Genomic DNA, 18,001 nt, shown 5'->3' with positions numbered 1-18,001 from the left:
CAGGGATATTGCTCTGTACTTATCTTTTCTAGTGATGTATTTGCCTGGTTTTGGTATCAGAGTTATGCTTGCTTCATAAAATGAATTTGGGAGGATTCCATCCTCTTCTGTGTTCTGGAATAGTTTGAGTAGGATTGGTGTCAGCTCTTCTGTGAATGGTTGGTAGAATTCTCCAGTGAAACCATCTGGGCCAGGACTTTTTTTTTGTTGGTAAATTTTATGACCTGTTCAATTTCTTCTTTTGTTATGGTTCTGTTCAAGTTTTCTGCCTCAATCTATGTTAGTTTAGGTAAGAGGTATGTTTCTAGAAATCTGTCTATTTCTTCTAGGTTTTCAAATTTGTTGGAGTACAGTTCTTTGTAGTATCCTGATATTATTCTTTTTCTATTGTTTCTTTTGTAACATCACCTCTTTCATTTCTTATTCATGTTATTTGCATCTTATACTTCTGTTCCTTTGTTAAATTTTCCAGTGGTGTGTCAATTTTATTAATCTTTTCAAAGAACCAACTTCCAGTCTTGTTGATTTTTTTCTATTGTCTATTTTCTCTTTCATGTGTTTCTCCTTGAACCTTTATTACTTCTTTTCTGATGCTGACTATAGGCTTCTTCTTCTTTTTTTTTTTTTTTTTTTTGCTGTTCTTTTTCTAATTGTTGGAGATGATGGGTTAAGGTGTTGATTTGGGCTCCTCTTTTTTGATGTGTACATTTATTGCTATAAATTATCTGCTGATCAATGCTTTTACTGTGTCCCATGGATTTTGATATGTTGTGTTTTCATTCTCATTTGATTCAAGGAATTTTTGATGTAATTTTTTAATTTCTTCTATTACCAGTAATTTTTAAGGAGAGTGTATTCAGGTTCCATGTGTTTCCTCTTTTCCATTGGTCTTCCTGGTGCTGATTTCTTATTTTATAGCATTGTAATCTGAGAAAATCCTTTGCATTATTTCAGTGTTTTAAAGTTTATTGAGGTTAGCTTTGTGGCCTAACATATGTCTATCATGGAGAATATTCCATGTGCCCTGGAAAAGAATGCATATTGTCCTGTTGTTGGGTGGAGTAGGTCAAGTTCGTTGATCATATTGTTTAGTTCTTCTGTGTCTTTGTTCAGTTTCTTTCATGTTGTTCTACCTCTTACTGAAAGTGGTGTATTAAAGCTTAGTACTATTACTGTGGAATCATCTTATTTTCTTTTCAATTCTGTTATAGTCTGCTGTATGTATTTTGGGGCTCTTTCATTGGATTTGTAGATATTTATTATGGTTATGTCCTCTTGTTCAAGTGGTCCTTTAATCATTACATATTGCCCTTCCTTATCTCTTGTGGTTGTTTTGTCTTAAAGTCTATTTTTATCAGAAATTAATATGGTCACGGTTGGCCTTTTTTGGTTGCCATTTGCTTGGTATATTTTTTTCTAACCTTTGATGTTTAGTCTATTTTTGCCTTTGTGTCTAAGGTGAGTCTCTTGTAGATAGCATATTGATGAATCATGTTTTCTTAGCCAGTCTGCAACTCTCTGTCTCCTGAGTGGTGCATTTAATCTGTTTATATTCAGTGTAATTATCGACAAGTATGTATTTATTTATGTCATTTTGTTGTGTGTGTGTGTGTGGTGTTGCTAATTTCTTTCTTCCATATAATTGTCTGTGCTGAGCTCATTTTGTTTATGAGTCATGTCTTCTCCTTCATTGCTATTGTTTTAGTATTTGCTAAGTATTTGTGCTTATCCTCTTTTTTTTTTAATTTTGATGTGAAGGTTTATTATTTTTCTTTATGATTTCCCTATAATTTATAATTTTCTTCCCAAGGTTAAAACAGTCTATTCTATCTCACAATTGTCTTGACTTCTTCACCATTTAGAAGTTCTATCACTACACTATTTATTACCTTTTTTTTTCTTTGGTTTGTAGTTGTCCTCATTTACCAATTGATGTCCCTGGTTCCCTGTAGTCTTGTAAGCTTGTTTTACTTCAGAAACTTCTATAACTGGGTTGGTTTCTTAGTTATGTCTTCTTGTGTATTAATTGTTGGTTGTTATTTGTTGTTTGTTCTCTGTCTAAACATCTAAACATCTTTTGTTAAGTTGGTCAGGTTTTAACAAATTCTCTTACATTCTGCTTATCTGGAAATCTCCTAATTTCATCCTCATATCTGTAGACAGTTTTGTTGGGTATATAATTCTTTTTTAGAAAGTTTATTCTTTCAGGATTATATATATATATATATATATATATAGTCTCATTGCCTTCTCTTCTGCATAGTTTCTCTGAAAAATCAGAGATTGTTCTTATTGGTTGCCCTTTGTAGGTAACTTCATTTTTACCATGCTGCTTTCAGGATTCTTTCTTTGTCTTTGGTTTTCGTGAGTTTGATGATGATACATCTTGATTTTCTTTTGGGGTCTATCATGTTTGGGGTTTGTTGAACTTCTTGAATGGATATATTCTGTCTTTCATATTAGATAAATTCTCTTCCAACAAATCTTTGAAAATTATCTCTGTGTTTTTAACTGTCCCTTCCTGTTCTGGGATTCTGACTACATGTAGGTTATTCCTCTTGATGGTATCCCATATGCATCTTAGGCTTTCTACATTATGTTTTGATCTTTTGTCTGATTGATCCCTTAACAATGTAGTATTGAGACATTTGTCTTTAATCTCAATTCTTTCTGTCCTTTGCTCATTCAATGTGTTATCTATTTCTGAAATCTTATTATTCTTCTGGATTTCTGTTTGTTGTTTTTAGATCATTTCTAATGTTTTGTTTATTTTGTCAATTTGTTCTTGTATTATTTTCCTAAATTGTTCTAGTGCTTTATCTGTGTTTTCCTTAATTTTGTAAGTGTTTTCCTTGATCCTGTCAGTGTTTTTCTTGATCTGTCTCTCAATCTGTTAAAGGTACCCAAATATAATTATTTTGAATTCCTTATAAGAGACTTCCAACCCTGCTTCTTCCTCAAGGATCTTTTCTAGGTTTGTATCCTGGTCCGTTTCTACTACTTTGTCTTGCTTTGTTTTGGGGGGAGACCCACTGGGATGGTCTGTTGTCTTAGAGACATTGTGGTGGTGTATTTATGTTTAATGTGTGGTTGTATATGGGTGTGATTCATGCAAGATTTTTTTTCCCATTTTTTAAAAAATATATATGTATATCTGTGGGAACAGGATACTGTGTTCCTCTATTCATTACTTTTTAGCACTTAGGCACTCACCACCAGCCTCCTGATGGGTATGATAGAGTGAAAGTGTGTGTACAGATCTCTGTTGGCTATTTATAAAGAGCAGTTGAGGGTGAGTTGAGCTGATATTGACTGTCTTCTATTGTTGTTCAGTTGGTGCAAAAGCAAGTGGTGGCCCTCACTCAGTGGGCAGGGCTGCAAGAGGTGCAGGTATGGTTGGGTTATGTGGGAATGGTTTCTGTCTCCCTCTCAGACCAAAAATATATATATAAACACACACACACACACAAAGAGAACAAAAAACTCAAACCACATAAACATATGCACAATCGCAAAAAAAAAGGAGAAAGCAATAAATAAGAAGAAAAAAATTCAAAATATGTTTTAAAAGGATAAAAGAATGAAAATGCAAAAAAGAGGGAAAAAAGAAGCCACAATATCTGGAGAGGGAGGAATGAGAGAAAAGAGCAAGAGTAAAAGAATAGGGAAAACTTCAAAAGGAAAAACAAGGGATGGGAAGAACCAAAAGAAAGAAAAAAGAAGAGAACCAGGAAAAGGGAAGAAGAAAAAAAAAACAAAAACAAGAATCAGTAATAGGAAAATGGGAAAGTGAAAAAAGAAGGAGGAAGATAAAAAGAATAATTTACATACAGGTAAACAAAAAACAAAAGTTTAGGGAGTGGAGCATGGTACCCAAGCTCTGCCAGAGCACACACTGGGATGAAACTCCCACAGATCAAGGTTTGTGGAGGTGGGTGGATAGCCACAGCCCTGTTCACCAAAAGGATGCAGTGCAGAAGAGTATCAAGGGGAATATTGTACCTCTTTAGTCATCAGTATCCAGTGTGGTTGCCTGTGTTGTCTTTGGCAGCCAGAGTTCACTCCCAAGTCACAGTCCAAGCAAGAAGGCCACCTGCCTACACTCAAAGCATCTCCACTAGCTGCTTGCAAATATTCAAAATGGCTTTGCCCTCAGGACAGCTGCTGGCAGCCCACAGGTCCACCTGTCCCCTTACTGGCTGGTCTCCCTTCTGCTTGTCAGGCACCAATGCAGTCCTTGCCCATGCAGCCTTGGTGAGCAGAGCTGATTCTTAGGTTGCTATTGGACAATCTACTTACATAGTGATACTGCCTCAGAAACCCAAGGAGGGTTTGCTATGAGTCGGATCCGACTTGATGGCAGGGAGTTTGATGTTTGTGGTTATCGGAAAATATTCAAAATGGCTAGGCCCTGAGGACAGCCATCCATCTGCAAGTCCCTTTGTCTCCTTACTCAGTGTTTCATTCAGGTTCTTCCACTGGTTGGTATTTAATCCACTTCCTTATCTTTCGCTTTGAAGCTCAGGATTCCAGGATCATCTTCTGTATTGGTTTCAATTGGTTTCTCATTGCTTTGTTGCAGAGGGTCTCTGTTGCTTGTCTGCCTAGTCCCCCATCTTGCTGGAATTCCTCTAGAGTTTTAATATGGTTTTTATACAAGGTCCAAATCGCAATACTTCCTATTTCACAGAATGTATCATGGATATTAAATGATATATACCTGTACTTATTTAGGGCCTAAAACCAACCAATTAAAATAAATATTTGGTATGAATTATCCAATTTATTTCTTGTAATTTACTCTCTGATTTTCCTACACTTCTAATTTGAAACATAATGGCAATTATTACTATTTATTGAGCATATTACATTACCTCCAATCCTTATGTCTATAATAAAAGGTACTTACCTTGTTTATTTTAGAAGGAAACTGAGGCTCAGAGAGGTAAATTTAACTTGCCCAAGTTTGCATAGTTTGACAGTGTTTGAGCTGAGTTTTGGTTCAAGAGCACTCTGATCCCAGAGTCTTCTATTTTTCATCCATGACTGAGGTACCTGTTTTGTTATTTTTCATAAAATGCCTCCTTTTGTGAAAACCATTTTAAAGGAAGGTTGTGAAAAGAAATAAAGAACTGAATAAATTCTAGGTGCTGTGTAGAATTTCTGTAGTCAATCCTAATTTTGAAGGGAGCTCTGGTAGCTTAGTGCCTAAGGCATTTGACTGCTAACCAGAAGGTTGGCGATTCAAACCCACCAGCCACTCCTCAGAAGGAAGGTTGGGCAATCTACTTCTGTAGTGATACTGCCTCGGAAACCCAAGGAGGGGTCACTATGAGTCAGGTCCAACTTGACAGCAGTGAGTTGGGTTTTTGGTTTTTATGGTAATTTGCATGAATTAGAAAAATTACAAAACAAGATTTAATTATGTAACAATTTCCACTCTGTCTTTCCTATTAATGTATATATATTTGAGATCTCAAAGACTTCATTTGAAAATAAAATCATTCTTAGAACATTCCAGAATGGCCTACTGAAGTCAAGTATATTGGTGCAAATTAATAAAGTATATATTGCTGAATATGTTCTAAATGTAGCACAGTATTTTCTCTTTTCTCTGTTGTGATGATGTCTACCTTATTTCACAGCATGCTTGGAAGACTATACAACTGAATCTGGAACATTCACTTCTCCAAACTTCCCCAGTAATTATCCTAACAATTGGGAATGCATTTATAGGATCACAGTAGGAACCAGCCAACAGATTGCATTGCACTTCACCAACTTCTCCTTGGAGGAAGCCTTTGGTGGTCACTGTGCAGATTTTGTGGAAATCAAGTAAGCACTTTCATTTTTTTTTTTTATCATAATCTTCTCTATTATCACCTGAAAGATTATGAAAAAATACAGAAATTCTCTGTAAAACTCCCTGCTGTGCACTTTGCAAGAGAGAAAATCCAGTGGTTGCTTTGAAGTGATTCTTCTTTCAGGAATAATTGAAAATAAATGGAAGATTTTATTTTATTGAGGAGTGTTGTTGTTGCTATGTGCCATCGAGTCAGACATGGCTCATAACGATACCTCCTTGGGTTTCTGAAGCAGTATCACTATGGAAGTAGATTGCCCAACCTTCCTTCCGAAGAGTGGCTGGTGGATTTGAACCACCAGCCTTCTAGTTAGCAGACAAGTGCCTTAGGCTTAGATACTTAGCATTATTGAATATATACTTCTTTTTGTAAAACAACCTAAATTTTAGGTCGTTCTGTGTCCATTTGAGGAGCTCTGGTGGTGGTGTGCCTAAGGCACTTGACTGCTAACCAGAAGGCTGGCAGTTCAAACCCACCAGCCACTCGTGGAAGGAAGACTGGGCCACCTACTTCTGTAAAGATTTACCACCTCAGAAATCCAAAAAAGAATCAACCTCATGGCAGTGCATTTTTTAAAATTTCTTTTTGGTGTCCATTTAGTCTCATTATGTCACAAAAATGAGGGCAGGATGGCAATCTTATCTTAAAATTTTCCCAAAGTTTTTTGTGTTCAGATAATAGAAATTTAGGTTTGTGAATTTCAGTGCAAGATATTTTTTATTTCATCTTTTTGGCATTTTGAAAGAAGGTGTTTAAAAAGTTATATTTGCAATAAAGGTAAGTTAGCGTATATGTTCATAATTCCCTAGATCATTATATCCAGTTAAATTAATTTCTTTTGGCATGTACCTTTACAATCTTATTCATTTTCAAAAGTCTAGAATATGTATTTTTTAATTATGATGAAAATATATACACCAAAACATTCACCATTTTAACCAAAAATCTAGAATCTTATAATATTTTAAATAAATTTTATCCTATGTTATAAACCAAATCCAAACCAAAATCACTACATGGAGTTGGTTCTAAGCCATAGAAACTCCCATGAGGTTTCCAAGTCTGTAAATCTTCACTGAAGCAGACTGCATCATCTTTCTTCCATGTAGTATCTGGTGGGTTTGAACCGCTGACCTTCTGGTTAGCAGCCTAATGTCTTACCCACTACCTTTTGGTAGCAGCAAATTGCTTAACCTATACCCCACCAGAACACCTTTATGGTATAAAGGAAGGTACTAAAATTTAAATCACATTTGTACCATATCATAAAATAACATAGTGTTCTTAATTCATGGGAATTAATTACTACACTTTAGTTTTAAATAAATCCTATTTTATTATTTTTTTTTCACACTTCAAGCTACAGATTATAAACTACGTTTAAAACTCCAGAAATTCTTGAGGGAGGAAATTATTTACAAACTTGATATATTAAATTTTGAAATGGAAAACATTTGATTGTTCTGTTTAGAATTAAGCAACATTTATTTATGCTGTTAATAATTATGTTTTCTTTACACTGTGTTCTTTGACACATTTGCTAGAGGCTTTTATTTGCAAAGGTGAAGATTAAACACATTTTCTTAATTTATACTTGGTTCTGTAAAATATCCTTCCAACTTAAATTATGGTTATTCTTTATTAAATTTTTAAATGTTATTTAATAAGGTCAAAAATTGAAATTGTATTTTTAGAGTATTTTTGAGAACATTTAATTGACATAAATTGATCTATTTTTAATCCTAAAATTCAAATTATGCTAATTGTGTAGTATATCATTAGTTACTTAGTATATTATCATATGTATTTTGTCACAGAGATGGAGGCTATGAAAATTCACCATCCCTTGGGGTATACTGTGGTTCAAATCTGCCTCCAGTAATCATTTCTCACAGCAACAAACTATGGATAAAGTTTAAAAGTGACGTTTTTATGTCAAGGTCTGGATTCTCAGCTTACTGGGATGGATCAGCAACAGGTAATTAGCAAAGAGCTACCTATTTCTGGAGAGTCTGATCTGGTTTTGTTTCTTGATTTTTGGATTGTTATGCGCTGCCCATCTTGTGTCCATTTTTTTTTTCCACTTGGTGTTGCTATCACTGTTTCTAATAAACTTCAACATTGCAAATATTTCTGAACACATAAGGGAAACATCTAGTTCACTGGTGTGTTTTGTCAAGCTAGACATCTTGATTAGAAAAATGAAAGTACGTAGATGTGAGTTGGGAGTAGAGGCTAGCTACATTTTTGTGATGCAGTTTTATTTTGCAATGAGATTTAAAAGAGAGTAACAGTAGCACCAGTTTGATATAAGTTGTTGTTGTTGTTGTTAAGTTGAGTCGACCCCTCCTTGGGTTTCCGAGTTGTTATCACTACGGAAGTAGATTGCCCCATCTTACTTCCGAGGAGTTGCTGGTGGGTTTGAACCACCATGCTTCTGGTTAGCAGTCAAGTGCCCAGGCACTAAGCTACCAGAGCTCCTTTGATATAAGTAAGAAGATTAAATTTTACCAGGAAGAAAAAGATAAGTGTCATTTCATCTCTTTCCTTTATAGGTTGCGGTGGCAATCTCACGACTCCCAGCGGCATTTTCACGTCTCCTAACTACCCGATGCCGTACTACCACAGCTCTGAATGCTATTGGTGGTTGAAATCCAGCCATGGAAGCCCATTTGAACTGGAATTTGAAGACTTCCACTTGGAGCATCATCCAAACTGCACTTTAGATTATCTGGCTGTATGTATAATGTTTCCATTGCACTATTGGCTGCTCTCATTTCGCCCAACACGTATAATGTGTTTATTTTTATTTTTGAGATTGAGGGAAGGGAAGCATTTAAATAGCATATTGACATAAAACTTTAAACAAACGTTTAATTAAGAGAAATGGATGGAAATGACATTCTATTAAGGAAGCATGTGTTATTGAATTACTTGGAACATTAAGTATTTAAAATATATTGAATATGGACTGTTAGGATATGGTTAAAATCTCCTTAATGGAGTTTTAGATTCATTATAGTTAGTATCTATGTAATTTCTCTATATAATTTGATAAATAACTATAAGAAGTCCTAGGTTATGAATGTCTGACTGGACAACTCCTACTTATCCATTAATGTTATATGTAAATTTGCCCTCATTTTTAAATGATTGAACCAACTCCTACTTACAAAAAATTTTTCATCACAATCACCTTCACTTGCTGCATGTACACTTTCAAATCATTGAAAAGGCTTCAAGACTTTTCTTGGACCCAAACCAAACCCACTGCCATCAAGTCAATTCCTGACTCATAGAAACCTCCGTTGGGTTTCCAAAGGGTGAATCTTTATGAAAGTATGTTGCCTCATATTCCTCCTGTGGAGCAGCTGGTGGGTTTGAACCACTGATCTGTTGTTAGCAGTTAAATGCCTTACCCACTAGAGCTCCTTTCTTGCACTAACATAAACCTAGTATGAACCAAATGCATCTATTCAGACTTACCTACAGTTAAGAATGAATCTCATTTGATTCATCCAGGAGTGCCTGTATTTGGAGGACTGCTTTGTTGAACTTAAAAGATAATTGAAATAATCAAACCAAGACCTTTTACTGAACCAGCAATTCATCATTGCCCACAAAAAAAAAAAAGAGAAACAAACAAAAATGTATTCATATGTCATAAATTTTAAACCATGGAATCAAAAAGAAAGGAGGACAAGTGGTTTTTAATTGTGGTCTCAAAAATATTTATTAGACTTAGCTCACATACTTTCTGCTGTACATATCTGTAACTAAATAGCCTGAGTTCATTAACATTTAAATACACTTGAAAAAAATTACTTCTGGGTTCTTCTATTATTATTTGTTATTTGTATTTCTGTTCCACTTTTCATGGATTTGAAGTCTCTGGATGGTGCAGAGCTGATGCGTTCAGCTGCGCTAACTCAACAGCAACTGGTTTTTGTTGTTGTTGTTATGGATTACGTTATATAGCCACAACTGTCTGGCAGTTACCATGTTTTTATTAAAGGTGTATGATGGCCCAAGTACCAGCTCTCACCTTCTGGCTCAGCTTTGTGGGGATGAAAAGCCCCCTATCATCCATTCTAGTGGAGACAGCATATCTTTAAAACTGAGGACAGATGAAGGTCAGCAAGGAGGTGGCTTCCTGGTCAGATATAGACAGAGTAAGTATCGGCTGCTGGGTGCCTGAAGTGCCCTTAAAACAAACTGAAGTAACTATAGCCTACTGGTTTAAGCAATTGAAATTAATCTTAGTTTCTTATTTATGTGAAAATTTTAACACCTTTCGAGAGAGATACATACGCATTTAATTTAATCTCATGTAACTAAAGCTTTTGTAAGCTATAGAAACATGGATGAATATTTAGTATGCTGAGATAAATTGCCATTCAGCTAAATGTTAATGTAATAGGTTAATGACTAGTAGTTCTTCATTTATGTCAAACATTTTACTACATCTTGTAATTAGACATACTCTACTGCACATAGCATTCTCACACACTAATTTTTTGTCTTGTAGCCTAAAAAGTACCTTAATTTTATTAAGAGAAATTATGGTCTTGTGAACTGTACATGTAGAATTACAGTGGAGAAATCTGGTCATTGTAGAAAGACCATGTTATTTAATACCAAACCAAAGCAAACTCACTGCCGTGAAGTTGGATCTGACTCATAACGACCCCTCTTTGTCTTTCCGAGGCAGTATTGCTGCAGAAGTAGATCACCCAACCTTCCTTCAGAGGAGTGGCTGGTGGGTTTGAACGACCAGCCTTCTAGTTAGCAGTCAAATGCCTTAGGCACTACACCACCAGAGCTCCTTTTTTAAAAGTATATTTTATTGAAATAAAATTTATGTACAGGGAAATACAAAAAACTAAAGTGACATGGGCCAATGTTTTTTTTTTGTTTGTTTGTTTTGTTTTTTTGCGGTGTTCCCTCTCCACCCCTCTTACCACTGGTAACCAACAAAGAAAGTTTCCTTCCATATATACTCCTTTCCTTGACTTTTAACAATAGTGTACTAATACTATATTTGTCCTTCTATGATTGATTTAATTCACTCAGCATATTGTCCTCCAGGTTCACCCATGTTATTTGGTGTTTTACAGATTCTACATTATTCTTCAGTGTTGTGTAATATTCCATTGTGTGTATATACCATAGTTCAGTTGTCCATCCTTCTGTTGATGGACACTTAGGTTGTTTCCATCCCTTTGCTATTATAAATAGTGCTGCAGCAAACATGGGTGTGCATATATCTGTTCTTTTCCTGGTTGTCACTTCTTTAGGATATATACCTACTAATGGGATTGGAGAGACCATTTTGAAAACTGCTTTCTTCATGAGACAACAGGGTGGAATTAAAGGAGAATTGAACAAAAAGCCAAGTGGTCTGGGATTTGTTCTGACTCCTAACTTTAGGTCACTTTTCTTCTCTGGGCTTCCATGGTTTTAAAATGTCTAAACAATGGAGATTAAATTAGATGATCTCTGAAGCTCACTTGTAGAATTAAATACTTTCTAAAGTTAGTTTCAAAATAGAAATTCAATCAAATAGACTTCATGCATTTATGTTATTCATTAAACACTTTGTGTTTTTGAAAGTACAGTTCATTGTGCCATTAAATTTATCCATAATTTTGACTCAATTCCCTAAAAACAGAATTTAGAGTCACAAAATCATATTCTGAATGCACAGTATCTCTGTGGTTTAATTAAAGGAGTACATATGTTTAATCTTGATTGTTTGTGAATTTTAAGATTCCCAGTTATTACATGTGAGGTTTAGTCTGAATTCTAGATAGTTTTGAATACTGGGTTTTAATAATATATAGCTTTGTTCTTCAGAAATCCATCATCAGTGCATGAAAAGTTTTCTGAAGTTCTATTAGCAGTTCATCTGGTTGGTTCGTTGAGTATATAATGGTTTCCCTAATTTTATTAAAGGAGCTCTGGTAGCATAGTGCCTAAGGCACTTGACTGCTAACCAGAAGGCTGGCGGTTCAAACCCACCAGCCACTCCTTGGAAGGAAGGTTGGGCAATCTACTTCCATAGTGATATGGCCTCAGAAACCCAAGATGGGGTCGACTGTGAGTTGGGTCCAACTCTATGACACATAACAACAACAAACAATTTTGTTAATTGCTGTGCTAATTTTTTTCTTGGTTACAATCAGATTGCTTATTCAAGGTCCCTTCTTTTTCTTTTTCATTGAGAGATACTTTTTTCCCTCTGAAAATTTCAGAACACTGAAGGAGTAAATTAGTGGACACAGGTCCTTAATGGTGGAAAAAAATCATAGCCAACCAGTGAGATTTTCTGTAAACTTTGTTATATGAAATTAGAGATTTGCAGATAGCTATTTCTGAGTGCTGAGAGCAGCCCATATGGTCTACTGGAGTATAATTGCTTCTGCCCTGTTTGGCTCCAGTCCTGGAGTCACATGATACCTATCTGCCTAATAGCTATAATATCTCACAGGCATCTAAAACAACAAGTTTTTCTTTAGAAATTCTTTGTGGACAAAACCATGACCTAAAGAGTTTCTAAGAGAAATGGTTTGAGCATCTCTTCTGTTTCAGCAAAGAAAGTTTTTTAAAAAAGCCACAAACGTATACTTTTCCAACCACAGTTTATTAATGGCATTTCAGACATCTGTCAAAAAGTAGTGTTATAGTAGAAATGCATCCATGAACCATGTTGTTCAGAGACAAGCCTTTCAGTCTTATGTTATTTTTCCGTTTTCTCTCATTGTACATCACAATGACAGTATGAAAAAGACTTGAGCAAAGCATGCTCAAGTCCTTAAACTTGGCTGAATTTGGCATTTATTTGCAGAACTCAAGGGGTGTTAAAAACTCAGCTCGAGAAAATGCTATCATTGAAGTCTTTTTTAGAATTTAAAATTTTCATTTCTTCTTTAAGTCATTTATGCTCTCTCTATTCCTTTGATACCTCCTGATGACTAATGAGAGGAATAATGGAGCCTTTCTTGTGAATTTTATGCTGACTTTTGAATGTTCAACAAAGCCATGTTGTTATTCATTTTTAGCATTCACGTGGTACTTTGTGTTATTAAACTGTAAAATTTAAAGGTCAGGATTTTTCTCCTTTCCAAATGTTAAATTTAGAAAAACAAGAAGCACAGAATGTTTAATACATTTTTATAAACAAACAAATCAAATTAATCTCTGGTAGAGCTAAATTATTCTGCTTCACACCAATTCACAGGAATTTGATGTCTATGAATTCACTTCAGCATTATTTCACATTTGTTCTAAATGGAGACACTTTCACTATAAAGATGCCATACCATATATACACTGAAACCCATGTGAGTCAGAACACAATGGAATTGTCTTATTTTTCTGGGTCTTGCAAGTTTTCTGCCTCTGATATGATGCAGTCTTATCACTTTCCTATTGCTCATTTTACATATGCATACATATACACTTACATATAGACATATACATCCTCACACACATGTATATGTGTGTATATATTTATATTTCTAGATTTTTTTTTTCCTTTTTAAAAAGGAAAATCAACATGTATCTTGGAGCAATTATGATATAAACCAAAAGCAAACTCACTGCTATTGAGTCGATTCCGACTCATAACGACCCCTCCTTGGGTTTCCAAGGCAATATCACTACAGAAGTAGATTGCCCAATCTTCCTTCCAAGGAGTGGCTGGTGGGTTTGAACTGCCAGCCTTCTGGTTAGCAGTCAAATGCCTTGGGCACTATGCCATCAGAGCTCCTAATTATGATACATATATATATATCATATATTTATGTAAGAATGTAAGAATCTAGTGGTTCTTATCAATTATGGTTTTTTTTCCCCAGTATGTGAGAACGTGGTAATTGTCAATCGAACGAATGGCATCTTGGAGAGTATACATTATCCAAATCCTTATTATGACAATCAGCGTTGCAGTTGGACCATCCAAGCAACAAGTGGTAACACTGTGAATTACACATTTTCAGCGTTTGAATTAGAAAATCACACAAACTGCTCTGCGGACTATTTAGAGGTATGTATTCTGAAACTAATAGGAGCTCTGGTAGCATAGTGGCTAAGGCACTTGACTGCTAACCAGAAGGCTGGTGGTTCAAATCCACCAGCCACTCCTCGGAAGTAAGATGGGGCAATCCACTTCTGTAGTGATACTGCCTTGGAAACCCAAGGAGGGGTCACTATGAATTGTGTCCGACTCGACACATAACAACAACAACAACATTCTGAAACTAAATAAATCACTGTACTCTCAGATGAAAGTAGATAATCCAAGCTAGAAGTCATCATACTTTTTAGAATCAAAGCCCTATCACTGCCCCCACACATCTATATTACACCAACCAACCATAGTGATTTCACATTTATGTTTTGTATCTTATTCACTGTACTACCTTAATATTAAAGATATTTGATTCATATTGTGTATACAAAGAATGACGTGTGTTTTAGGTTTTGAAGTAATTTCCAGAGTGATTGATTTCATATTATTTAATTTACACAGAGTAGAAAGATAACCTTTCTATTTGTTGGCTGTTTTTAATGTATGTTCTCTATACATAAGAGCTCAGAAAATGTTTAAGTATCTTGAATTTCATTCAGTACCTAATTTGCCTGATAGTAGGAATCATGATTTTGATTCCTGTTTTTATTTTTACCTTCATTTCATTTCAGTTCATTTTTCTTTTTGTAAAATGGAAATTTCTATTTGTTATAATAATGGCAACCAGTAACATTTATTCAGACCTCTATTTGCAATACTATATGATGAAAGTTGCTGCAATATAAGGCAACTCCAAATGTGAGGAAATCTGCTATTTTCACAATATGTTATTTTAAAAAAGTTATTTTGCTTTTTTCTAACTGGCAGATGTAACTTTTACAGATAGAAAGTTAGACAGTTATTTAACTTTGTGAATCTAGGTATGATATCTTCACTAGAAATATTTCTGAAATGACAAGTACCCTATCTTATAACATTAAGATATTTTTTCACCTACTCCACTTATGTACAACAAAATGATTTATGATATTTCTTTTTAAAGGTGATCAGTGAATTTTAGAAATCTTATTTACAATCACATCTAAATTTTAGCACTTGAAGTTTTAAGGTCATATTCCTAGGAAATAAAATTTTATCCGTGTAAAAATGTCGTAACTCTCCTTTTTACCGGTTCTGTCAAGAACTGGGAAAGAAGCTAGTATTGGCCAAAGCAGTTTGAAGTAAACATATTTTTTCCAAATAGTGCTTTGTTTTTCAAATCAAAGAGAATAAAACAACTTATATTTGGAGAGACTTTGTGAAGTCCTGAATATAAGAATGATCCCTAATTTTTTAGAGATATTCTTTGTTAAAAATATTTGTTTTAAAAAAAATTGTTTCATATATATATAAATTTATGTATATATTTATTTATGGGAGCTCTGGTGGCATAGTGCCTAAGGCATTCAACTGCTAACCAGAAGGCTGGTGGTTCAAACCCACCAACCACTCCTTGGAAGGAAAATTGGGCAATCTACTTCCATAGAGGTACCACCTCAGAAACCCAATGAAGGGTTGCTATGAATCAGATTTGACTCAACATAGTGTGTTTTTTTTTTTAATTACTAAATTAAAAATATTTGTTAAAAAATGTTACTTTATATTTAGAAAAGTACAATATTACAGAAACAGTAGACATAGTATTTCTCCACAAGGGACTTAAATTTATTAATATTCAAAGAAAATATGACAACATAAAACTTTAAAGTATTAACTTGTCAATTTTTAAAAACTATTTTTACTTTATTTTATGTTTTAAAAGGAATTAAGAGAAGAAATATATATATAATATATAGATTAGAAGGAGCTCTGGTAGCATAGTGCCTAAGGCATTTGACTGCTAATCTGAAGGCTGGCGGTTCAAACACACCAGCCACTCCTTGGAAGGAAGTTGAGCAATCTACTTCTGTAGTGATACCACCTCGGAAACCCAAGGTGGGGTTGCTATGAGTTGGGATCAGATTGATGTCAGTGTTCTTTTTTTTTTCCTTTTAATATACAGATTACATATGACATGTTAAACAATAATGATAAAAGGCCACGCAAGTGTTGGGATGACATCAAGGATATCATAAATAAAGAAAGCAAACATCATTAAAAAGATGGGGAGGGGAATAGTGGATGTCAGGAGAGACTCTAAAACTTGCTCTTGAACATAGAGTAGCTAAAGCAAAAGGAAAAAATGATGAAATAAAAGAACTGAACAGAAGAATTTGAAGAATGGCTACAGAAATGTATTATACTGAAATGTGCAAAGATTTGGAGTTAGAAAACCAAAAGGAAAGAACATGTTTGGCATTTCTCAAACTGAAAGACTAAAGAAAAAAAATTCAGCTTTGACTTGCAATATTGAAGGATTCTGTGGGTAAAATATTGAATAATACAAGAAGCATCAAAAGAAGATGGAAGGAATTCACAAAGTCACTGTACTAAAAAGATATGGTCGGTGTTCAGGATTCCCGTCCAAGATGGCAGAATAGGCAGAAAGACTGAACAGACCCTCTTCAACAAAGAAAAGGGGAACCAATTAACACAGACACAGAAGATAATCATGGACCCCTGAGCCTCGAAGGGAAGGATATAGAAGTGGACTAAACCCCAACTAGCCGAAGAATTTGCATGAAAATACAAAAAAAGGAGACATACAGAGCTGTGGTCTGGCAGCAATCCTGATGGCACAGACAGCTTGGAGATTGCTGGGTGGTGGTAGAACCTAAGAATTAATCTAAAAATTAGCCTTGCAAGCAAGGGACTGCACGGAGGACTGCTCTGGTGGCTGTGGAATAAAACAGAAAGCAGCGGTGAAGAGGAAGATGGGTTGAGCTGTGGACTTTCACCTGTCCAGAGCGCACCGCCATTTTGAATGTTTACAAGTGGCTTGATCATTTTGGATATTTAAAGAGACAGCACTCTCCCAGGTTCCAGGGGCTTATAAAGAACAGGTTCTGCTTTCCAGTAACCCCAAGGACACTCTGGACCTGCACGACTGAAAAGGTGCAACATTCCTCTTGTTACTCTTATACCTCATACCCCCTGGGTGAATGGAGGTGCGGCCATCCACCACTCCACCCACCTTCTGGGACCTCAGCAACTCCATCCCAGTCTGTGTGCTCAGACAGAGCCTGGGTGCCCTGCCCAGTCCTCTACCAATTGTTTTCTTTTTGTTCTTTTTATACTTTTTTCTTTTCCTCTTTCTTTTTTTCTGGAGTGTAGTTTGCTTGTGTTTGTCTGTTTTAAAACTACTACTATTGTTAATACTTTTGTCCTTTTTGCTATTATTGTTTATTCTTCCCTCACCCCCCAGGTCCTAGTTTATAGCCTTTTTTTCTTTTCTTTGTTCCTGGTTGAAAAAAATATATATTTTTTAAAATTTAAATTCTTTATTTTTCTTTCCTTTTTCCTCATGGTTAACCCCATTCCTTGTTTTCCTTTTTGCATTTTTCTCATTTTTTTCTTCATCATTCTCCTTCTCTATCTTTTTTCTCTTAGTGCCCTATTCTGAGATATTGCAGGTTTTCTTAGTTATTTCTTCTTCTTTTTTCCCTTTTTTCAGTTACTGTTCCTATGTGATTACATGGTGTATTTTTGGTCCATGTGCTTTTAGTTTTTTGATGGTTATTCAGTTGTAATTTTTGTCTAACTGAGTGGGAGACAGCAACAGTCCCCATAGGATACAACTACACCCACACCTCCTGCAACTACACTTACTGAGTGAGAGCCACCATCTCCTTCTCCACTAATGGGCCAATGATAAAAGAACACCAAGAAGAGCCTGAATCACCCTTGGCTGCTCTTCAAAAACAGTTAACAGAGAGCTAAATACAACACCACAATGCCTCAAAAACAATAGACCATCACAAACCACACAAAGAAGTAAGATAAAGTGGTAGAAACAAGGATGCAGGATACAGACCCAGAACACATCCCTGAGGAAGAAGCAGCATTGGAACTCTCTGATAAGGAATTCAAAAGAATTATCTTTAGGTATATTCAAAGGATTGAGAGACAGACCAAAGAAAACACAGAAAAACCTTAGAAGAATTTTGGAAGAAAATACAAGAACAAA

At 35.2% G+C, this 18,001-nt stretch overlaps 1 protein-coding gene across 1 annotated transcript in view; it reads left to right on the top strand.

The window, feature by feature from the left end:
• The window catches only part of CUBN (cubilin), a 413,126-nt gene that overhangs the window by 113,027 nt on the left and 282,098 nt on the right, over positions 1–18,001 (top strand). Inside the window, exons 23-27 of the mRNA XM_007936404.2 lie at positions 5,646–5,835; positions 7,682–7,842; positions 8,420–8,601; positions 9,880–10,036; positions 13,724–13,911. Of these exons, the coding sequence (XP_007934595.1) occupies positions 5,646–5,835; positions 7,682–7,842; positions 8,420–8,601; positions 9,880–10,036; positions 13,724–13,911 (878 nt within the window). The remainder of the gene's footprint in view (positions 1–5,645; positions 5,836–7,681; positions 7,843–8,419; positions 8,602–9,879; positions 10,037–13,723; positions 13,912–18,001) is intronic.

This window comes from Orycteropus afer, unplaced genomic scaffold (assembly GCF_000298275.1).
Source record: "Orycteropus afer afer isolate SDZICR_OR568_19922 unplaced genomic scaffold, OryAfe1.0 scaffold00035, whole genome shotgun sequence".
NCBI lineage: Eukaryota > Metazoa > Chordata > Mammalia > Tubulidentata > Orycteropodidae > Orycteropus > Orycteropus afer.
The sequence above is the reverse complement of the archived record's forward strand: the minus strand, read 5'-3'. Positions and strand labels throughout refer to the sequence as shown.